The sequence below is a fragment of the Cornus florida genome, unplaced genomic scaffold (genome assembly GCF_030987335.1).
Source record: "Cornus florida cultivar Cherokee Brave unplaced genomic scaffold, ASM3098733v1 CherokeeBrave_3.0.0_Hap2_Chr06, whole genome shotgun sequence".
Lineage (NCBI taxonomy): Eukaryota > Viridiplantae > Streptophyta > Magnoliopsida > Cornales > Cornaceae > Cornus > Cornus florida.
Window position 1 is genome coordinate 34,383,219 of NW_026775576.1, and position 24,954 is coordinate 34,408,172.

At 40.3% G+C, this 24,954-nt stretch overlaps 1 protein-coding gene across 1 annotated transcript; it reads left to right on the forward strand.

The window, feature by feature from the left end:
* Positions 1 to 4,433: 4,433 nt before the first annotated feature.
* On the forward strand, positions 4,434 to 5,123 carry LOC132313934 (uncharacterized). The gene is made up of 3 exons (XM_059812871.1): positions 4,434 to 4,460; positions 4,536 to 4,806; positions 4,909 to 5,123. The coding sequence occupies exons 1-3, from the start codon at positions 4,434 to 4,436 to the stop codon at positions 5,121 to 5,123; spliced, it is 513 nt and encodes a 170-aa protein (XP_059668854.1).
* Positions 5,124 to 24,954: the final 19,831 nt, after the last annotated feature.

The following is a 24,954-nucleotide window of genomic DNA, read 5'->3' on the forward strand; positions in this document are numbered from 1 at the left end:
TCAGTGTTACTTTAAAATTCAAATTTTGAGCATGTCTTGTGTATTTGAGGGATATTTCTATACTTGGTCCATTTCTAGCTATAATTTTGATCTTTTGAGGACTATATTGCTTAAAATTTAAAAATTGCTTGACTTGAGAGTCCAATACTCCTTGTATGCCTTGAGGATGCCATTTAGGAGTAAATTTTTCAAAAGATTGATATCTTGCTTGCAATTGTGGTCCACATCATCCTGAATTTGTGATTGTTTTGAGATTCATTCTAGGATTCTACACTAGCACCGGTGCACACTAGCATTCATTTGTGGGGTATATGCTTTGTTGATTATTGAATTGGTTATATCCCAATTGAGCTAGTAGTGCATTGGAAGCTTTCATTCTTGATAAAGGTGGATAACAACCCCTTTTCATTGAGTAGCCAGGATTCTTGCCTCATTAAGCAGTGAACTTCTCGCGCCGAAAGGTGGAGGGCCCAAACTCTAGGTTAATAATTGAATTCAAAAAAAAAAAAAAAAAAAAAAAGAAGTTGCAAAAGCAATAAAAGTGAGGACTTCTCCCAAAAGGTGAGAAGTAGGAAATGATTAGATGGTTGTTGTCTTGATTTGTAGCCTAGTTGATTTGAGTTTGTAAGTCCGTTGGGGTGTCTTAACACCTAATGCCCTAAAGCCATCTGGTTTGGGAGTCATTGACCTAAAGCTCGCTACATGAATCTTCTAGAAAGCTTAAGAGATCAACACATTGCACAATACTTCCATCTTTGATCCTCAATAAAAAAAAAAGAAAAAAAAAATAGAGTGAAAAGAATAAGCGCACCTAGAACAATAAAGCTTTAATAAAAGGTCCACTCTCTTATCTTGATGATCGGTACTAGATTTGTGTACTAGTTTGAGGGTAAGGATGTGATTACTTCTCTAGTTGGCTAAGATAGCAACACACTTGATGCCGGACCTCTCACATGGATTCTAGACTTGTTTCAATTTTCATGATCATTTTCTTGATATGTGGAGGACCATACTTGCTTGTTTGATATTGAAATTTTGGGAGATTGCTTAGAAACGGTTGAAAAATTGCATACTTGAGGTAATTTTCTCCCAATGCTTGTTTGTAATATTGGTGCCTCTTTTGAAAGAATGAGCTTAATGTTTGTGGGTACCATTTCTGGAAACCCTCACGAGACTTTACTCGTCCATTAGGGGTAACCTAGGGGTTTAAAAGGCTTGTTGCATATGCTAAATGCAATCGTGTTCCCTGCGAAAATGGTGTTATCATTTTACTTGCTTTCCAGTTTATACTTGTTTTGTTGTTCATTTCATTCCTTTACTTCTTAGTTCATTGTTAGGGACTACCAATATTTAAGTTTGGGGGTGTGATGTTAGCACTGAAAAGTGCGCATTTAAACCCATTAAGCTTAAGCACTCTAGTACCTTTATCTATCTTACTTTGCCATTTTAGACTTATTACGTGTTATTTATATTTTCAGGCACTAATCCCAAAATTGTGCTAACTCAGCCAAATAAGAGCTTAATTGGAGCAATCCTGAAATAAACCAAAGGAGGGAGCAAAGTGGAGAAAGAAAGGAGCAAAAAGGAATCAAAGTTGTGCAGCTGAAAAGTTCGATCGATCCAACTTAGAGTTCGATCGATCGAACATCTATGATCGATCACAGTACTTCTCGATAGATCCAACCTTGGCCTTTGCTGAAATTCCAAGATTCGATCGATCCAACATCACCTTCGATCGATCGAACCCTATTTTGTCCTATTCAAATGATTGATCTTATCCACAGCTGTACGCCTACCAACCACTTTTGTCCTTTTCCCTATAAATATCTTCGAAATATCTAAGCCTTGTCCTTATCCGGAGGAGTCAGACCACTTCGATCGATCCAAGATGCAGTTCGATCGATCGAACCCATCTTCGATCGATCCAAGTTAAGGTTCGATTGATCGAACTTCCTTCAGTGAGAAAAAGTTAAAGTCCAGCTCATTTATTCCGTCCTTCACCCAATCATTGGAGAATATGCCTTGCACGACCACAGCTCATCATAGGGTGTATTTGACCTACCTATATAAGGAATATGATACACTTTTTGGGGAGGAGTCTAGAGTCTCTTGTCACACATTAAAAATCATCTTGGAGGTTATTCTTGGAGAGGAGGAAGGAGGGAAGCTAGAGCACCATTGGAGGAGATCTTCACTAACAAGGAGCAGCCGTGGAGTTAGCCCTTGAGGGTTGGATCATCACTACCATGAGTGGCTAGACATCTTCTTGGGGCTAGAGTTAGCCCCAAGCATACTTTCTATACTCTAATCTTGTGTATTATTGAGGGATTAGGGTTGTATGATACATCTTGATATTCATGTATATATAAATCTTGATTATTTCATGGTTTGTATGGTTTAATGCTTCCAATTGACTATTCTATTCTACCCATATGTCTATGTATGCTAGAGTAGGATATTCATGTGCTTATCTCTAGATTTAGTGTTTTTGATACATGTCTATGTGTATTGATGCTATAGATCTAGAGATTATCAAGATGATATGCTTAATGAATGCTATTTTGGTTCATTTGATGGTTTATGCCTATTCTTGATGGTTTGTGCCTCTCCCCTAGGCTAGATAGCTTTATTTTCATGCTAGTAGTGTAGATTTAGTGTAGTGGTAGAATAATGTTAGATGGGAGGACAATCTACTCTTGATGTTTGATGTTCCATGCTTGTGAGTCCAAAAGGCATATTCCTCAAATATTGTGCTGTATGTAGATTGTGAGCTTAATGAAGGATTAATGACTTGTTTTGATCTATTGTGCTATCCCCATGTTGTCTAGACAATATATGCTCTATTATTTAGATATATTGTGCTCTTCACATGATGTTTAGACAATACTTGCTTGATTTGTCATCCTTGCCAATTGAATCAACCTAATGCACACACACCCTTATCATATTGCAACACATCCATTACCCTCAATTGATCACTTGTTAGTAGTATAAAAAAGTATTGCTTGGTGGTGATCTCTACACCCCAAGACCTCTCTCTCTCTTGTTTACGTCATATTATTTTATTTAGTTGAATTCAATTTAACTTAATCAACCAACCAACCAATTGTGTGATCACTCGACCTACTAACCCTAATTACCATAGTTCACAATTAGATACACCATCAAATCCCTTGGGACGATCCCTACTCGCCCTATCTATATTTTATATAGAGAAAGGTAGTAGTGGCTTTCTATAAATGTAAAACTTGGCCACCTCCTAAATTCATACACAACTTTCAAGCTTGACTTGGTATCGCGACCCTTGTAAAAGAGGACCCGGTCAACCATCAAGAACAAGTATCCTTTGCCAAGGATAGATGATTTGTTTGATCAGTTGAGTGGAGCTAGTTATTTTTCTAAGATTGACTTGAGGTCAGGCTACTATCGGTTACGGGTTAGGGATGAAGATATCCTAAAGACAGCGTTCCGTACACGGTATGGACATTATGAGTTTCTTGTCATGCCTTTTGGTTTGACTAATGTGCCAGCGGCATTCATGGACTTAATGAACCGTGTCTACAACAATTACTTGGACCAGTTTGTGGTAGTTTTCATGGATGATATTCTTGTGTATTCACGGACTCGGGAGGAGCACGGGATCCATTTGAGTATTATATTGTAGATTTTGCGAGAGCACCGTTTGTATGCCAAGTATGAGAAGTGTGAGTTTTGGTTATAAGAGGTGAAATTTTTAGGGCATGTTGTTTCGGAAGGTGGAGTATCGGTTGATCCATAAAAAATAGAGGCATTTCTAAATTGGGAGCAACCCAAGAATGTTTTTGAGATCCGAAGTTTTCTTGGCTTAGCGGGTTACTACTGAAGATTTGTGAAGGATTTTTCTCGCTTGACAGTGCCTATGACTCGCTTGACCCGGAAAGGGATCAATTTTACATGGAATGATGCCTGTTAGTCTTCCTTTCAGGAGTTGAAGATAAGATTGACTATAGCTCTAGTATTGGTGATACCCGAGCGTAACTTGGGTTATGAGATTTATTGTGACACTTCACGTGATGGTTTGGGACGTGTGTTGATGTAGGATGGTAGAGTAGTGGCTTATGGGTCTCGACAGTTGAAGACTCACGAGCTTAACTACCCTACTCATGATTTAGAGTTAGCGGCAGTCATATTTGCTTTGAAGTGTTGGAGACATTACTTGTATGGTGAGAGATTCGAGGTGTTCTCAAATCACAAGAGTCTCAAGTACCTTTTCTCCCAAAAGGACTTGAACAATAGACAGGCGGTGGGTTGAGTTCTTGGAAGATTACAATTTTGACTTGCAGTATCATCCGGGTAAGGCAAATGTGGTAGCAGATGCCTTAAGTCGGAAATCTCGTGGGACTTTGGCCGGTTTGGCTATTCGATAATGGAAGATGCTTGAGGATTTGGCAAAAATGGGATTGAAGGGTTTTGATGACGATGTTTGTTATGAGTCGACATTCTTGTTTAGTCTTGTGGCTCAGCCTACTCTTGTCGGATGAGTGATTGAGTCACAGAGGCAAGATCCGGATTTGGATGCTATTCACACTCTGATTTCTGGTGGTGAGATAGTGAAGGATTGGACTACGCATGCAGATGGAGGTCTATGGTTTAAGGGTTTGTTGGTTGTTCCCACCATTTGTCGGGAGGATGTTCTATGGGAGTTTTATACTTCCCGCTTTGCAGTTTATCCGGGTGGTACTAAGATGTATCACAATTTAAGACATCAGTATTGGTGTAATGGAATGAAGAAGGATGTTGCACAGTTTATGGCTAGGTGCCTTGCCTGTTAACAGGTGAAGGCCGAGCATCAGAGACCAACCGGTTTGTTGCAACCATTACCTGTAGCGCAGTGGAAATGAGAGCAGATTGCTATGGATTTTGTAACAGGTCTTCCTAGATCACGGAAGGGAAATGAAGCCGCATGGGTCATTATTAATAGATTGATCAAAACGGCTCACTTTTTGCCCATTAAGGCAACAGATAACGCGGAGGCACTTGGTGTTCTTTATGTGAAAGAGATTGTGAGGTTGCACGGAGTTCCAGTGGCTATTGTTTCAAATAGGGATGCCAAGTTTACTTCGAGGTTCTGGGAAGGACTTTAGGTAGCATTTGGTTCATCGTTGCACCTTAGTACGGCATTCCATCCACAGACGGATGGACAGTCAGAGCGTACCATCCAGATCTTGGAGGATATGCTTCGGGCATGTGTACTTGATTTGGGAGGCAGTTGGGGGGATCACCTTCCACTTATTGAGTTTGCCTACAATAACAGTTATCAGGTGAGTATTCAGATGGCTCCATTTGAGGCGTTGTATGGTAGACCTTGTAGGTCTCCTGTTTGTTGGACTGAGGTAGGCGAGACAGCCGCCTTAGGACCCGACATAGTACTCGAGACTACCGAAAAGATTAAGCTGATCAGATAGAGATTACTTACAGCTCAGAGCTAACAAAAGAGTTATGTGGATAGACGGAGACGGCTGCAATCCTTGAGGTGGGAGACCGCGTTTTTCTTTGAGTTTCTCCACGGAAGGGATTAATGAGGTTCGAAAAGAGTGGCAAGTTGTCGCCATGATTTATTAGACCTTTTAAGATCTTAGACCGGGTAGGAGAGGTTGTCTACAGACTTGCTTTGCCACCGCAGATGGACAGAGTTCACAATGTCTTTCATATATCGATGCTACTGAAGTACGAGCCGAATCCATCTTATATTTTGAGTTGGGTTGATGTAAACATTAATAAGGATGTCTACTATGAAGAGGGACCAGTTCAGATCCTTGACACACAGCAGAAGGGGTTGAGGAACAAGACGATACCATTGGTGAAAGTTTTCTGGAGGCATTATGGAGTTAAGGAGGTTACTTAGGAGCTTGAACAGGAGGTTCGCTCCAAGTATCCAGAGTTGTTTTCTCCCTCAGGTATGGCTTGATTTCCGGGACGAAATCTTTTAAAGTTGGGGAGAATGTAATGTTTGTGTTTTTCTTATATGCATATATGTAATTATGGTGTGTGCTTATGTACAAAAAAGAAAAAAAAAAAAAAAAAAAAGAAAGAAAGAAAGAAAGAAAAGTGGTGGGACCCGCAGGACATTATAACAAATATAATGGCTTTATAGCCATTATCCTCAGCAATCTCACTCTCTCTCACGACCTGTTCTCTCTCTCCCGTTGATATTTCTTTTCTTTTTCTTTTACAACTTCAACATTTGATTCCTTCCTCAATTGTTGGAATTTTTGGGTGCCGTTTGCGAAAAAACGAAGAGCGCAGCGAGATCTTCATATAGATATAAGCAATTTCAGTTTTGGTACCTCCTTGAATTTTCGAATCTAGGGCTTGGGAATTGGGGGTTTCTCCTCCTTTGAGGTAGGGGTGTTTAATTCACGTTTTCTTGAAATTTTGTGAATTTTTTTATGTATATTGTGTTTTAGCATGCCTATTTTGGATGAATTCTTACTATAATTGTTTAAATGATATATATGCAAATGTGATAGTATGTGTTGATGGAAGTTTTATGAGAAAGCATGCTTATATGAAAACAATGTATGTATGATATGCCTGTTTGGTTCTTGGGCCCGTGTTTTGTTTGACTTTGGTGCATCTTATTCTTTCATGTCATCATCATTTGCACTTTCATCGGGGTTAGAGGTTAGTTTCATGGATTGGGTGTTTTGTGTTGATACGCTAGTTGGGGTTTCAATGTCCTTGAGAAGAATTATAAGGGATTGCTCCATCGTGATAGCCGGGCGAACTTTTGTGTTTGACCTTTTAGAGGAAGAGTTATAGTTTGCACTCCCGAGGGAGATTGCTTCTTTTCATGGGAGATCGAAGTGATTCCCAACCTTCATCATTGTATGGTATTCGTGGACGGAGTCGTGGTGATTACTTCTTAGCTAGTCTTTTAGCCGAAGAAGATGATGTTGTGGAAGAGGATTATCCGATAGTTGTTCGTGATTTCTTGGATGTTTCTCCAGAGGACTTAACAGAGTTGCCTCCACACCGAGAAGTGGAGTTTACTATTGATTTGATGCCCGATACCTCGCCGATTTCTATGGCACCGTATCGTATGGCATCGGTGGAGTTGGAAGAATTGAAGAGACAGCTTGATGAATTGAGGATGAAAGGTTTCATCTGACCGAGTGTGTCACCTATCTTGTTTGTTAAGAAGAAAGATGGTTCTCTGAGGTTGTACATTGATTACCAAAAGTTGAATCATGCCACCATTGATGAGCACTGAAAAGTGCGCATTTAAACCCGTTAAGCTTAAGCATTCTAGTACCTTTATCTATCTTACTTTGCCGTTTTAGACTTATTACGTGTTATTTATATTTTCAGGCACTAATCCCAAAATTGAGCTAACTCAGCCAAATAAGAGCTTAATTGAAGCAATCCTGAGATAAACCAAAGGAGGGAGCAAAGTGGAGAAAGAAAGGAGCAAAAAGGAATCAAAGTTGTGCAGTGATCGGTTGGTCAATCATACATCAACCTTCGCAATAGCACGAATTATTGTAAAATAGGGCTATTGGTCGGGTAAGTCGAACCACTGGGACTGCGCTAGTCTTACGGCATCCTTAGTGTCTAGAATCTTTCTAGAATGATGAGGGGGTGTTCATAAAGGTTTTGTTTGTTGTCACTTAAACTAGGAATTCAAAGTGCATAAAATACTAATTTGCAAGGAATTTAGGATGAAATAGAACAAAAGAGAAGAGGAGACTAGGGAAGTGAATCCGCCTCCATCCCTATACATATGCTAGATTAGACCTAAATTGGGGAAAAACAACATATGATGGTCAAGACTTACATAGCAACACATGGTTGCCATATAAGTAATCAAGAGGTACATTAGGTCTCAACCAAGTATAATCCATCAAAAGATAAACATGCTTAGACTACCTAACTAAGGTGTAGCTTATACACATTTACTTAAACGAGAGACTATCAAGTTCTTGACAAAATGATAAAGCACATGGAGTTAGAGATTAAGCATACACCATCAAAGGACTTCTTAAGCAATGGTCTATCAAAGTCACCTATCAACATGCCATTAAATCATTTCATAAACTTGTTTCCATTCTCACCATGTAAACTCAAGCAAAAAGATTAATACAAGACATCACCTAACATAAGATAATGAGCTTGAAGAAATCATCCATACTTATATAAACATTCATTACACCAAATGAAGTGCTCTTAGCTATGAAAAAGACCATAAATATACATTGCAATCCCCCAATATAGACTACCCTAGGACATGCTTACAAGGGAGGGACTTCATCACCTCCCTAGAGAAAGAGTTAGTTACCCATTGCTAAGCTAGAAGAAGGAAGAAGCTCCATCTTCATGGCCATTTTCGTGCAACCTTCTTGGAGCTTGAAGAACACACCTCCTTTGCTCTCTTCTCTCTCCTCTAATCTTGTAGAAATGTAGGATCTGAATTGTGTGGCCTTTGGTTGCCTTTTGTCCTCCAACAAAACCCTCTCTCTCCTCCAAGGAACACCTCCAACCACCTCATAAAGATGGAAGATGGCATTGAGGAAACCAATGTGCAAGTGGCTGAAATTGAGCCATTTTCGAGTGCAATCTGCCTGATTTTCGAGCACTCGAAGAGTGGTCTCGAGCACTCTAAATTAGTGCAATGTGCAACATGCTCTTCTTGCTCAGCACTGACCTATTTTGGTAAAACTACTATAACTTTGTGTCCCGAACTCCGAATGATGATCTGTTTGAAGATTTGGAGAGCTGATTCAGTGCTTTAAAAACTTCATGTTTTGATGAAGACCCAATTATCAAGTCTGATTGGTCGAAAATGGGGAGAAAAGCAGTACTTCAGTGCTGCCAGGCAGTTCTGCGCACCTCTGTTAAGAAGATCATAACTCTCTGCTCCAAACTCCGAATGATGAACTGCTTGAAGATTTGGAAAGCTGATTCAGAGATATAAATCTTTTATGTTATGATGGAAGTCCAGTTCTTGAGTTTGCTAGGTCGAAAATGGCGACAAAAGTCAGGTTCTACCGCTGCCAGAAATTCAGAATTGGCACCCTTTTTGTTCAAAATTCCACAAGGCATCATTTTTGCTTCCTTTTTGCACTTTAACCTGAAAATGCATAAAAACATGCAAATGGAGTTAATCTACATCAAATAATCAATTAATGGACTTTGTTAATGTAATTTAGGGCGCCTGAATATACAGTATTCAGCGCTTATCATGCAGCTGAAAAGTTCGATCGATCCAACTTAGAGTTCGATCGATTGAACATCTATGATTGATCACAGTACTTCTCCATAGATCTAACCTTGGCCTTTGCTGAAATTCCAAGATTCGATCGATCCAACATCACCTTCAATCGATCGAACCCTATTTTGTCCTATTCAAATGATTGATCTTATCCACAGCTGTACGCCTACCAACCACTTTTGTCCTTTTCCCCATAAAGATTTTCTTGAAATATCTCAGCCTTGTCCTTATCCGGAGGAGTCAGACCACTTTGATCGATCCAAGATGCAGTTCGATCGATCGAACCCATCTTCGATCGATCCAAGTTAAGGTTCGATCGATCGAACTTCCTCCAATGAGAAAAAGTTAAAGTCCAGCTCATTTATTCCGTCGTTCACCCAATCATTGGAGAATATGCCTTGCATGACCACAGCTCATCATAGGGTGTATTTGACCTACCTATATAAGGAATATGATACACTTTTTGGGGAGGAGTTTAGAGTCTCTTGTCACACATTGAAAATCATCTTGGAGGCTATTCTTGGAGAGGAGGAAGGAGGGAAGCTAGAGCACCATTGGAGGAGATCTTCACATCCAAGGAGCAGCCGTGGAGTTAACCCTTGAGGGTTGGATCATCACTACCATGAGTGGCTAGACATCTTCTTGGGGCTAGAGTTAGCCCAAAGCATGCTTTCTATACTCTAATCTTGTGTTTTATTGAGGGATTAGTGTTGTATGATACATCTTGATATTCATGTATATATAAATCTTGATTATATCATGGTTTGTATGGTTTAATGCTTCCAATTGACTATTATATTCTACCCATATGTCTATGTATGCTAGAGTAGGATATTTATGTGCTTATCTCTAGATTTAGTGTTTTTGATACATGTCTATGTGTATTGATGCTATAGATCTAGAGATTATCAAGATGATATGCTTAATGAATGCTATTTTGGTTCATTTGATGGTTTATGCCTATTCTTGATGGTTTGTGCCTCTCCCCTAGGCTATGCCTATTTAGTGTAGTGGTAGTATAATGTTAGATGGGAGGACAATCTACTCTTGATGTTTGATGTTCTATGCTTGTGAGTCCAAATGGCATATTCCTCTAATATTGTGTTGTATGTGGATTGTGAGCTTAATGAAGGATTAATGACTTGTTTTGATCTATTGTGCTATCCCCATGTTGTCTAGACAATATATGCTCTTTTATTTAGATATATTGTGCTCTTCACATGATGTTTAGACAATACTTGCTTGATTTGTCATCCTTGCCAATTGAATCAACCTAATGCACACACACCCTTATCATATTGCAACACATCCATTACCCTCAATTGATCACTTGTTAGTAGTATAGAAAAGTATTGCTTGCTGGTGATCTCTACACCCTAAGACCTCTCTCTCTCTTGTTTACCTCATATTATTTTATTTAGTTGAATTCAATTTAGCTTAATCAACCAACCAACCAATTGTGTGATCACTCGACCTACTAACCCTAATTACCATAGTTCACAATTCGATACACCATCAAATCCCTTGGGACGATCCCTACTCGCCCTGTCTATGTTTTATATAGAGAAAGGTAGTAGTGGCTTTCTATAAATGTAAAACTTGGCCACCTCCTAAATTCACACACAACTTTCAAGCTTGACTTGGTATCGCGACCCTTGTAAAAGAGGACCCGGTCAGTTTTTGGCGCCGTTGCCGGGGATTTTAAATTGGCAACGTCGAATTGTGAAATTCAATTAGGATTAGTATTCTTTTGATTGTGTCTTTACTTTCTTTTTATTTTCTGTTTTTGATTACTTATTAAGTTTGTTCTTCATTAACAAGGTGCATTGAGCAAGGAGCTAGCAAAGAACTTCAAAGCTAAGGAGCAAAGCAAGCAAAAAGGAAAAAAAAAATGCTAAAAATGAAGAGTTGCTAAAAATTTTTGCTAAGCTAAGCTTTTAAATTTGGAGTTGAAGTGCTAAAGGACTATTGTGAGACCTTCTTACTCAATCTCCTTAGTTAAATTAGGGGCCCACGTGGTGGCATTTATTTGACATACATTGCATTTGAAAATTGTGGTTGTGAAGTTTAATTGCATTGTTGAGAAAGTTGCTTATTCGTGTTGCATTGTGCATGCATGGTCGTCATTCATTGAGACCTACTCTTGTCCCTCTTGATTTGCATTTAAAATCCACTATTAGGAATCCAAGGGGAAGAGGAAGTTCACATAGAACCAATCTACCAATGGACGCTCTCAATGATGATCATGTTGAAGACCTTGGTCACATAGACCAACAAGGCATCCTTCACCCTAATGTGCAAAATGATAATATGCAAGTTCCATTAGGCATGCCTAGGCCATACATTCATCAACCTCCTCAACAACAAGGCCAAATTCCAATGGGAATTCCAAGGCCAATGTATGCACCACAACCCCCCATCATTAATCAAGTTCAATATAACCAAGGTGTCCATGTTGCACCTCAAGTTGCTAATCCACCACTCGCATTGAGAGATCACTATCTGCCTAATGAGTATAATGCACCTACATGCATTCAATTGCCACCATTAAGAGCACACCATTATGAGATTAAAGCACAAACTATCCAAATGCTAGCTAACTTTCATGGACTTCCTAGTGAAGAACCTTACAAGCATTTGGATGAGTTTCTTGAAATTTGTTCTACCATTCGATACACGGACATGCCGGAAGAAGTTTTAAGGCTGAAACTTTTTCCATTCACCCTTAAAGATAAGGCGAAGTATTGGTTTAACAACCTTAGGCCTTTTTCTATAACTTCTTGGGCAGAAATGCAACAAGAATTTTTGAAAAAGTACTATCCGATTTCGAAGACCAATGTTATGAGAACCGCCATTAGGGAATTCACACATGGGGAGGGAGAAACTTTCCACGAGGCATGGGAACGCTTCAATGAATTGCTTAGGAAGTGTCTTCACCATGACATGCCTAAATGGCAATTGTTCCAATTCTTCTTTGAAAGCTTATCGGACAATTATAAAGGCATGGTTGATGCTTCAATGGGAGGTTCTTATATAGACCGACAAGAGGAAGACGTGTGGCGTCTTTATGAGAGCATGAGTGAAAACTCTTTACATAGAACATTGTCATCTAGGAATGGTAGAAATTCTCAAGGTAGGAAGAGTGTTGGCTTACATCAAGTTGACCACTCAAATGATATAACCGCCGAGATGAAGTCTTTATCTCAAAAGTTTGATCAATTGATCAATCAAAACTTGGCGAATCAAGTGTCCTCCTTTCCTAACCATTCTCCTAGAGCTCAAAATGAATAATATATGACTTGTTCTAGTGTTCTTCATTCTACTTCTAATTGTCCTCATGGACAAATTCAAAATGAACCCATTGAGCAAGTTAATGCAACATTTGTGAACCAAGGGAACAATCCTTATGGTAACCATTACAATCCCGGTTGGAGGAATCATCTTAATTTTTCTTGGAAAAACCAAGGGGAGGGCTCGAACTCTTCCTAAGGCGGTTTTCAAGGGAAATACATTCCACCTCCACTTCAAAACCAAGGATCCCAAGGTTCAAGACCATATAACTCACAAGGAAATCAATTTGTTATTTCTCATTTTCCTAACCAATCATATTCTCAAGGAAATTCTAAAGGTTCCGCTTTTGAGGAAAAGGTTTTAAATGCTTTGGGCACCCTAGAAGCAAATACTCAATTGTTGCATTCTCATTCTCAATCAATTGCCAAGCTAGAAACCCAAGTAGGGCAAATTGCTGAAACACTTAATGCTATAGAGAAGGGAAAGATGCACATGAATGCCCCAATCAAACAACAATGTGTTGTAGAAACCAAATCCTCATTAGAAGGTATAATGTTGAGCATGTCAATGCGGTAACAACCTTGAGAAGTGGTAGGGTAGTAGACAATCAAGTTAGAATGCCTAATGAAGAAAGTGAACCGGTACAACCTCAAGTTGTCACCCGTCCCGTTCCACACATTATTCCTCCTTCATTGCATGTGCATGATCTTGAGAATGAGAAGCCCTCAAATTGTGAGTTGAAAGATGATTTCCAAAGAGATTCATTGAAAACAGTGTTGAAAAATGTGTTTGAGAAAAGTTCTTTGAAAAATGTTATTCATGATTCTTCTTTGAAAAGTGATTTGAAATCCAATGAATCGAACAAGTCCAATGCTGAAAATTCTTTGAAAGAAAATGCTGAAAGAGTTTTTGAAAAAGCTTCATTTTCGGACACCTTGAAAGGGTCCATTTCAAAAGAAAGGCAAAAGACCAAGAACAATGAGATAATGGATATGTTTAGGCAAGTCACAGTCAATCTTCCACTTTTGGATGCAATTAAGCAAATTCTGGCTTATGCCAAATTCTTGAAGGACTTATACACCCAAAAGCGGAAGAACAAGAGCCAAACATCAAAAAAAGTGGTCTTAACCGAACAAGTGAGTTCCATTCTACAACACAACACTTTGCCAAAGTTTAAGGACCCCGGTGCACCTACAACATCTTGTGTCATTGGTGAACATGTCATCAACCGGGCACTTCTTGACTTAAGGGCTAGTGTTAACCTTCCTCCCTATTCGGTTTATGTCAAATTGGGCCTAACTGAATTGAAACCGACGTCGGTGGTTTTACAACTTGCCGACCGATCCATTAAGAAGCCTAGGGGGATAATTGAGGATGTGTTGATTAAGATTGATAAGTTCTTCTTCCCGGTTGACTTTGTCGTCATTGACACGGAACCGGTGCCGAATCCAAAGAACCAAATTCTTGTTATCCTTGGCCGTCCTTTCTTAGCAACCTCAAATGCCAACATAAATTGTAGGATGGGGATAATGAAGATTTCTTTTGGGCACATGAGAGTGAAGTTGAACATCTTTAACCCCACACCCAATCCATTTGACAAATATGAAGAAGAGGTTAATGTGGTAGAGGAATATCATGATCTTGCTTGTGAAAGGAATGAGCTTTTGTGCATGAACAATGTTTCAAAGCCCTCATCTTCATCTTCAGCATTGCATACAAGAAAAGTGATTTCGAACTCTTGTTGTGAAAGGGCGTAGAAGCCCAAGGAAAGTTTTGACAAGGAACTCAAGACGTCTTTTGAGTTTACCCCAACAAGTTCTTCTAAGAACCATTTGTTGGGAGTTACTTGAAACATCTCTCATCCCAAAAAGGAGGGGATGCATTGCAAGATCTTTGATCCGGGTTAAAAGAACCCTAGGTCTTGCTAGAGACGTTAAAGACTAGCACCGAAATTCGTAGGATGTCAAAACCATATTCCTCCCTCATTTCTATCTTGCATTTTGATTCTTGCGAAGTCTAGATACTGTTTTTGTGGTTCACATACATTAGAAGGAACTGAGTAAGGGGTTGCATGAGCATTCAAGTCGTTTTGAGCATTTAGGCATAATTTCGATTGAGCCAAGTTTTGGTTCGATCGATCGAACTTTGGTTCGATCAATCCAACTATGGACTCAATCGATTCAGCTCTCATTTTGCACCCAACACTTAGAAAATTTTTGGACCTGCATCCAAATTCCAAAATGCATGCTCTCGGGATCTCCAAATTTTTAAAAGTTCGATCGATCGTAAACCATTTCGATCGATCGAACTACCTTTTGATCGATCCAACATGTGGTTCGATCGATCATGAGTCCCAACACTTAGAAAAATTTTGGACCTGCATCCAAATTCTAAAATGCATGCTCTCGGGACTTTTCAAAATTTTTTACGTTCGATCGATCGAATTCCAAGTTCGATCGATCCAAGGTTCCAACACGTGTCAACTCTTGAACCCTTAAACTTGTACATTCTTTATCCTCTTCGATCGATCGAAATTTGCATCTCATTAATTTAATTTCCGTTGATTTTTTCAAAATTCATTCAAAAAAAAAAAAAGAAAAAAAATCCAAAATTTCAAAAAAATGCCATTCAGAGTGGAGACCTAAGTTCAATCGATCGAACTCCATCTTCGATCGATCGAACTCTGCATATCGTGTTTTTAAAATAAAACCGAGTTGGATCGATCACTTTGGATCGATCCAACTTCAAAAGGAAACCAAACCCTAGTCTCCCTCTTCTCTCAATCTCATCTCAATCCGGGCAACCTCCATTCCAATCATCTTCCTCATCTCCGGCGAGCAAATTCCGGCCAACTCAAGCCTTATTTTCACTGCGGCTTCGCCCCCTCTTTCTCATCTCATCCCTCTCGATTTTGAGGTAAACCGCGAGCCATTTCTTGATTTAAAAGTTTAATCGATGCATGATTCATGATTTTCTATATTGATTTATGTTGTATGTGTATTAATCATCCATTTTGAAGCATCAATTTCATGATTATGATATACATATACCTATATCCATTCGGCCGAACCAAATTGGGGATTGTGATGTGATTTGTGGAGTTTGGGGAGTGTTTGGGTGTTGAGGATGGGATGTTTGGTGTGTAGATGGGCCCACAAACACGTTTGTGTGGGCCCTGTACTCTAGATCTCACAGATCTGCGACTTTTCAGATTCGGCATTCGCACAGTTCGATCGATCGAACTTGTTCTTCAATCGATCGAAGTAGTGAACTTCATTTCACTACCTTCGATCGATCCAATCTTATGCACTTTCATGCTTCGATCGATCCAAGTGTTGGATTGATCCAATTCACTTCGATCGATCCAACTTTTGAACATTTTCACTTCGATCGATCGAAAATTTTCGGTGATCGATCGAACTTTCAAAGATCACACATACACACTCTATTCATCTTATATCGTCTTCATGCTATCTTTATATGCACAATGCCTATGATATTCCACATTGGATGCATTTCATACCTACATTGCTTAGCATGACTCACATTTCATTATTATCATAGATTCATGTCATCCATATTTTGTCTATCTTATTTGACATACATGTTTCTATTATGCACTTAAATTCTTATATATCTGGCACTGACTTATATATTGAAATTTTCTTATCTTTTTACAGATCATGCCTCCGCGGTACAAGAGTACAGCCAGTAGATCTTCGGGGCCACAGCGACCCCGCAGACATATACGGCCCAGGATAGAGATGGTTGCAGAGCCATCTCATGCTCAGGAGGAGCCCGCACAGGCTACTCCCCCTCAGTCCCCATCCCACGAGGCTGAGGAGGGAGCTGACCACATGCCATCTACATCCCAGGCTCCTCCAGCCTTCACACCATCACCTTCTCCTACGCGCCATCAGGCAGATGCAGCCGCCATGCCATCACCGCAGCCACCTCTACCAGCTCAGCGCCGTGACCAGTTACTGCCGCGATATGCAGCTATGACCGTGGCTCAGGAGTCGTACTTTCATACTGAGTACTTCTCCGAGTCTATCCTGACCCGGTCTGGCTATCAGGATATCATGTAGCGAGGCCTCTCAGCCATCCTTGCCCCAATCACCGGCCTTGTATACCCGCGACTGGTGCGGCTATTCTTTCAGCATCTCCGGCCTTCGCCACGATCTACCGCGAAGATGATCACTACACTGGACGGCCACGAGATTGTCATCACAGCTGACACTCTGGCCCGTGCTTGCCGGTGCCCACACCGGTGTCCACCTGAGCTTGCAGAGACATACCCGAGGCTGCATAGGCCTTCATTTTCTGACATGGCTGTCTCTTTGACAGGCCATCATGCCGGTGGTTAGACATTCGCCACCAGGACCTTCTTGCCTGACGACCTCTGGTTCATCGACACAGTTCTCTTCCAGAACATTTACATGTTGGGCCACAAGATCCAGAGGCGTCCTGACTACTTGACAGCTCCTTACGCTTTTTACACGGGCTACTGGGTATCTTTTCCAGTCCTCATCTGGAGCATAATGAGGTTGCTGTATGATTCTTTCATTTCCAGGAAGGACCCTAAGCGGTCCAAGGTCCTGCCCTTCGGACACCTCATCACGCAGATCCTTCTTGACCAGCGCTACAGAGTGCCCCCAGATGAGGAGCCCCTTGCACGGTCCAGCTTCTATAGGAGGAGCGACTGGAATAAGGGCTACAATGCTTTTATTCGGAGTCTTCAGGAGCCAGGTGTAGAGGCAGCAGCTGAACTAGAGGAGGAGGAGGCAGCCCAGGCATAGCCGGCACCTCCAGCAGTAGCAGATATCGCAGTGGACGACGCACCAGTCGGTCCGGCTACCGATCGCATGGACATTGACCTGGAGCGACCTGCGGAGGAGTATGCCGATGCTGTAGATGATGCTGATGCCGATGATACCAGTGATCGAGCCGCTGCTCAGGAGCGAGTTCGGGAGTCTTCTTCAGAGGCATCTCTGCCTGAGTCTCCAGTTCCCACTCCCGGATTCGGAGCACGCTTGCAGACACTGGAGGAGGACGTAGCAGCCATGCGAGCCGACATCACTGCCCACCGAGCTGAGTTCACCTCTTCCAGGGCGGATGTCATGGCTTGCTTTGCCGATCTCTCCAGCCAACTCCCTGCACCTGCACCCGCACCTGCACCTCCAGCCACTGCAGATCTTCACGATCAGGCCTCCTGAGACTCCACTTCCAGTTGTTCTATGCTTTCATTTCTTTTATTCTGGATCTGTATTATACTGTAACTGTTACTGTATTATACTTTGCGGCCGGTCTGTCGGCTTTATTATTTTATTGATGTACCTGCACTTTATATTCTCTATATATTGCTTTTTGATTATGGATGTCTCTTAGTATCTCATATTTGTATGTTTGACTCCATCAGGTACACCACAGTGACTTTAGTGAGAGAGTGCTGCCCAATTTTTTAGGACCACTCTTACACCTCTCTCTCTATTCTCTATTTATCCCATTTTACACTTGCATGTCCACTGTGCACTGATTATCCTATCTTGTCATCTAATGAGTTTATCCGAGTGCAAACTTTTCAGGACCACAGTTTATCCCAAGTTTGGGGGGGCCATGCCACCCACTTTGGATATTTCTATCCCGATCATTCATGTCTAAAGCACTGGTATACTCTTTCCTTTGTTCTCTTCACACATTGAGGACAATGTGCAGTTTAAGTTTAGGGGTATTGGTGTATATTTCAGTGTTACTTTAAAATTCAAATTTTGAGCATGTCTTGTGTATTTGAGGGATATTTCTATACTTGGTCCATTTCTAGCTATAATTTTGATCTTTTGAGGACTATATTGCTTAAAATTTAAAAATTGCTTGACTTGAGAGTCCAATACTCCTTGTACGCCTTGAGGATGCCATTTAGGAGTAAATTTTTCAAAAGATTGATATCTTGCTTGCAATTGTGGTCCACATCATCCTGAATTTGTGATTGTTTTGAGATTCATTCTAGGATTCTACACTAGCACCGGTGCACACTAGCATTCATTTGTGGGGTATATGCTTTGTTGATTATTGAATTGGTTATATCCCAATTGAGCTAGTAGTGCATTGGAAGCTTTCATTCTTGATAAAGGTGGATAACAACCCCTTTTCATTGAGTAGCCGGGATTCTTGCCTCATTAAGCAGTGAACTTCTCGCGCCGAAAGGTGGAGGGCCCAAACTCTAGGTTAATAATTGAATTCAAAAAAAAAAAAAAAAAAAAAAAAAAAAAGAAGTTGCAAAAGCAATAAAAGTGAGGACTTCTCCCAAAAGGTGAGAAGTAGGAAATGATTAGATGGTTGTTGTCTTGATTTGTAGCCTAGTTGATTTGAGTTTGTAAGTCCGTTGGGGTGTCTTAACACCTAATGCCCTAAAGCCATCTGGTTTGGGAGTCATTGACCTAAAGCTCGCTACATGAATCTTCTAGAAAGCTTAAGAGATCAACACATTGCACAATACTTCCATCTTTGATCCTCAATAAAAAAAAAGAAAAAAAAAATAGAGTGAAAAGAATAAGCGCACCTAGAACAATAAAGCTTTAATAAAAGGTCCACTCTCTTATTGATGATCGGTACTAGATTTGTGTGCTAGTTTGAGGGTAAGGATGTGATTACTTCTCTAGTTGGCTAAGATAACAACACACTTGATGCCGGACCTCTCACATGGATTCTAGACTTGTTTCGATTTTCATGATCATTTTCTTGATATGTAGAGGACCATACTTGCTTGTTTGATATTGAAATTTTGGGAGATTGCTTAGAAACGGTTGAAAAATTGCATACTTGAGGTAATTTTCTCCCAATGCTTGTTTGTAATATTGGTGCCTCTTTTGAAAGAATGAGCTTAATGTTTGTGGGTACCATTTCTGGAAACCCTCACGAGACTTTACTCGTCCATTAGGGGTAACCTAGGGGTTTAAAAGGCTTGTTGCATATGCTAAATGTAATCGTGTTCCCTGCGAAAATGGTGTTATCATTTTACTTGCTTTCCAGTTTATACTTGTTTAGTTGTTCATTTCATTCCTTTACTTCTTAGTTCATTGCTAGGGACTACCAATATTTAAGTTTGGGGGTGTGATGTTAGCACTGAAAAGTGCGCATTTAAACCCATTAAGCTTAAGCACTCTAGTACCTTTATCTATCTTACTTTGCCGTTTTAGACTTATTACGTGTTATTTATATTTTCAGGCACTAATCCCAAAATTGTGCTAACTCAGCCAAATAAGAGCTTAATTGAAGCAATCCTGAGATAAACCAAAGGAGGGAGCAAAGTGGAGAAAGAAAGGAGCAAAAAGGAATCAAAGTTGTGCAGCTGAAAAGTTCGGTCGATCCAACTTAGAGTTCGATCGATCCAATTTAGAGTTCGATCGATCGAACATCTATGATCGATCACAGTACTTCTCGATAGATCCAACCTTGGCCTTTGCTGAAATTCCAAGATTCGATCGATCCAACATCACCTTCGATCGATCGAACCCTATTTTGTCCTATTCAAATGATTGATCTTATCCACAGCTGTACGCCTACCAACCACTTTTGTCCTTTTCCCCATAAATATCTTCGAAATATCTCAGCCTTGTCCTTATCCGGAGGAGTCAGACCACTTCGATCGATCCAAGATGCAGTTCGATCGATCGAACCCATCTTCGATCGATCCAAGTTAAGGTTCGATTGATCGAACTTTCTTCAGTGAGAAAAAGTTAAAGTCCAGCTCATTTATTCCGTCCTTCACCCAATCATTGGAGAATATGCCTTGCATGACCACAGCTCATCATAGGGTGTATTTGACCTACCTATATAAGGAATATGATACACTTTTTGGGGAGGAGTCTAGAGTCTCTTGTCACACATTGAAAATCATCTTGAAGGTTATTCTTGGAGAGGAGGAAGGAGGGAAGCTAGAGCACCATTGGAGGAGATCTTCACCAACAAGGAGCAGCCATGGAGTTAGCCCTTGAGGGTTGGATTATCACTACCATGAGTGGCTAGACATCTTCTTGGGGCTAGAGTTAGCCCCAAGCATGCTTTCTATACTCTAATCTTGTGTATTATTGAGGGATTAGGGTTGTATGATACATCTTGATATTCATGTATATATAAATCTTGATTATTTCATGGTTTGTATGGTTTAATGCTTCCAATTGACTATTCTATTCTACCCATATGTCTATGTATGCTAGAGTAGGATATTCATGTGCTTATCTCTAGATTTAGTGTTTTTGATACATGTCTATGTGTATTGATGCTATAGATCTAGAGATTATCAAGATGATATGCTTAATGAATGCTATTTTGGTTCATTTGATGGTTTATGCCTATTCTTGATGGTTTGTGCCTCTCCCCTAGGCTAGATAGCTTTATTTTCATGCTAGTAGTGTAGATTTAGTGTAGTGGTAGTATAATGTTAGATGGGAGGACAATCTACTCTTGATGTTTGATGTTCCATGCTTGTGAGTCCAAATGGCATATTCCTCAAATATTGTGTTGTATGTGGATTGTGAGCTTAATGAAGGATTAATGACTAATTTTGATCTATTGTGCAATCCCCATGTTGTCTAGACAATATATGCTCTATTATTTAGATATATTGTGCTCTTCACATGATGTTTAGACAATCCTTGCTTGATTTGTCATCCTTGCCAATTGAATCAACCTAATGCACACACACCCTTATCATAATGCAACACATCCATTACCCTCAATTGATCACTTGTTAGTAGTATAGAAAAGTATTGCTTGGTGGTGATCTCTACACCCCAAGACCTCTCTCTCTCTTGTTTACCTCATATTATTTTATTTAGTTGAATTCAATTTAACTTAATCAACCAACCAACCAATTGTGTGATCACTCGACCTACTAACCCTAATTACCATAGTTCACAATTAGATACACCATCAAATCCCTTGGGACGATCCCTACTCGCCCTATCTATATTTTATATAGAGAAAGGAAGTAGTGGCTTTCTATAAATGTAAAACTTGGCCACCTCCTAAATTCACACACAACTTTCGAGCTTGACTTGGTATCGCGACCCTTGTAAAAGAGGACCCGATCAACCATCAAGAACAAGTATCCTTTGCCAAGGATAGATGATTTGTTTGATTAGTTGAGTAGAGCTAGTTATTTTTCTAAGATTGACTTGAGGTCAGGCTACTATCGGTTACGGGTTAGGGATGAAGATATCCTAAAGACAGCGTTCCGTACACGGTATGGACATTATGAGTTTCTTGTCATGCCCTTTGGTTTGACTAATGTGCCAGCAGCATTCATGGACTTAATGAACCGTGTCTTTCACAATTACTTGGACCAGTTTGTGGTAGTTTTCATGGATGATATTCTTGTGTATTCACGGACTTGGGAGGAGCACGGGATCCATTTGAGTATTATATTGTAGATTTTGCGAGAGCACTTGTATGCCAAGTATGAGAAGTGTGAGTTTTGGTTATAAGAGGTGAAATTTTTAGGGCATGTTGTTTCGGAAGGTGGAGTATCGGTTGATCCATAAAAAATAGAGGCATTTCTAAATTGGGAGCAACCCAAGAATGTTTTTGAGATCCGAAGTTTTCTTGGCTTAGCGGGTTACTACTGAAGATTTGTGAAGGATTTTTCTCGCTTGACAGTGCCTATGACTCGCTTTACCCGGAAAGGGATCAATTTTACATGAAATGAAGCCTGTTAGTCTTCCTTTCAGGAGTTGAAGACAAGATTGACTATAGCTCCAGTATTGGTGATACCCGAGCGTAACTTGGGTTATGAGATTTATTGTGACACTTCACGTGATGGTTTGGGTTGTGTGTTGATGTAGGATGGTAGAGTAGTGGCTTATGGGTCTCAACAGTTGAAGACTCACGAGCTTAACTACCCTACTCATGATTCAGAGTTAGCGGCAGTCATATTTGCTTTGAAGTGTTGGAGACATTACTTGTATGGTGAGAGATTCGAGGTGTTCTCAAATCACAAGAGTCTCAAGTACCTTTTCTCCTAAAAGGACTTGAACAATAGACAGGCGGTGGGTTGAGTTCTTGGAAGATTACAATTTTGACTTGCAGTATCATCCGGGTAAGGCAAATGTGGTAGCAGATGCCTTAAGTCGGAAATCTCGTGGGACTTTGGCCGGTTTGGCTATTCGATAATGGAAGATGCTTGAGGATTTGGCAGAAATGGGATTGAAGTGTTTTGATGATGATGCTTGTTATGAGTCGACATTCTTGTTTAGTCCTGTGGCTCAGCCTACTCTTGTCGGATGAGTGATTGAGTCACAGAGGCAAGATCCGGATTTGGATGCTATTCACACTCTGATTTCTGGTGGTGAGATAGTGAAGGATTAGACTACGCATGCAGATGGAGGTCTATGGTTTAAGGGTTTGTTGGTTGTTCCCACCATTTGTCGGGAGGATGTTCTATGGGAGTTTCATACTTCCCGCTTTGCAGTTTATCCAGGTGGTACTAAGATGTATCACAATTTAAGACATCAGTATTGGTGTAATGGAATGAAGAAGGATGTTGCACAGTTTATGGCTAGATGCCTTGCCTGTTAACAGGTGAAGGCCGAGCATCAGAGACCAACCGGTTTGTTGCAACCATTACCTGTAGCGCAGTGGAAATGAGAGCAGATTGCTATGGATTTTGTAACAGGTCTTCCTAGATCACGGAAGGGAAATGAAGCCGCATGGGTCATTATTAATAGATTGATCAAAACGGCTCACTTTTTGCCCATTAAGGCAACAGATAACGCGGAGGCACTTGGTGTTCTTTATGTGAAAGAGATTATGAGGTTGCACGGAGTTCCAGTGGCTATTGTTTCAAATAGGGATGCCAAGTTTACTTCGAGGTTCTGGGAAGGACTTTAGGTAGCATTTGGTTCATCGTTGCACCTTAGTACGGCATTCCATCCACAGATGGATGGACAGTCAGAGCGTACCATCCAGATCTTGGAGGATATGCTTCGGGCATGTGTACCTGATTTGGGAGGCAGTTGGGGGGATCATCTTCCACTTATTGAGTTTGCCTACAATAACAGTTATCAGGTGAGTATTCAGATAGCTCCATTTGAGGCGTTGTATGGTAGACCTTGTAGGTTTCCTGTTTGTTGGACTGAGGTAGGCGAGACAGCCGCCTTAGGACCCGACATAGTACTCGAGACTACCGAAAAGATTGAGCTGATCAGATAGAGATTACTTACAGCTCAGAGCCAACAAAAGAGTTATGTGGATAGACGGAGACGGCCGCAATCCTTGAGGTGGGAGACCGCGTTTTTCTTTGAGTTTCTCCACGGAAGGGATTAATGAGGTTCGAAAAGAGTGGCAAGTTGTCGCCATGATTTATTAGACCTTTTAAGATCTTAGACCGGGTAGGAGAGGTTGTCTACAGACTTGCTTTGCCACCGCAGATGGACAGAGTTCACAATGTCTTTCATGTATCGATGCTACGGAAGTACGAGCCGAATCCATCTTATATTTTGAGTTGGGTTGATGTAGACATTAATAAGGATGTCTACTATGAAGAGGGACCAGTTCAGATCCTTGACACACAGCAGAAGGGGTTGAGGAACAAGGCGATACCATTGGTGAAAGTTTTCTGGAGGCATTATGGAGTTAAGGAGGTTACTTAGGAGCTTGAACAGGAGGTTCGCTCCAAGTATCCAGAGTTGTTTTCTCCCTCAGGTATGGCTTGATTTCCGGGACGAAATCTTTTAAAGTTGGGGAGAATGTAATGTTTGTGTTTTTCTTATATGCATATATGTAATTATGGTGTGTGCTTATGTACAAAAAAGAAAAAAAAAACAAAAACAAAAAAACAAAAAAAAGAAAAGAAAAAGAAAGAAAGAAAGAAAGAAAAGTGGTGGGACCCGCAGGACATTATAACAAATATAATGGCTTTATAGCCATTATCCTCAGCAATCTCACTCTCTCTCACGACCTGTTCTCTCTCTCCCGCTGATATTTCTTTTCTTTTTCTTTTACAACTTCAACGTTTGATTCCTTCCTCAATTGTTGGAATTTTTGGGTGCCGTTTGCGAAAAAACGAAGAGCGCAGCGAGATCTTCATATAGATATAAGCAATTTCAGTTTTGGTACCTCCTTGAATTTTCGAATCTAGGGCTTGGGAATTGGGGGTTTCTACTCCTTTGAGGTAGGGGTGTTTAATTCACGTTTTCTTGAAATTTTGTGAATTTTTTTGTGTATATTGTGTTTTAGCATGCCTATTTTGGATGAATTCTTACTATAATTGTTTAAATGATATATATGCAAATGTGATAGTATGTGTTGATGGAAGTTTTATGAGAAAGCATGCTTATATGGAAACAATGTATGTATGATATGCCTGTTGTGCTTATATTGTTGTTAAATAAGAGCATAATATCTTGAAATTTCAT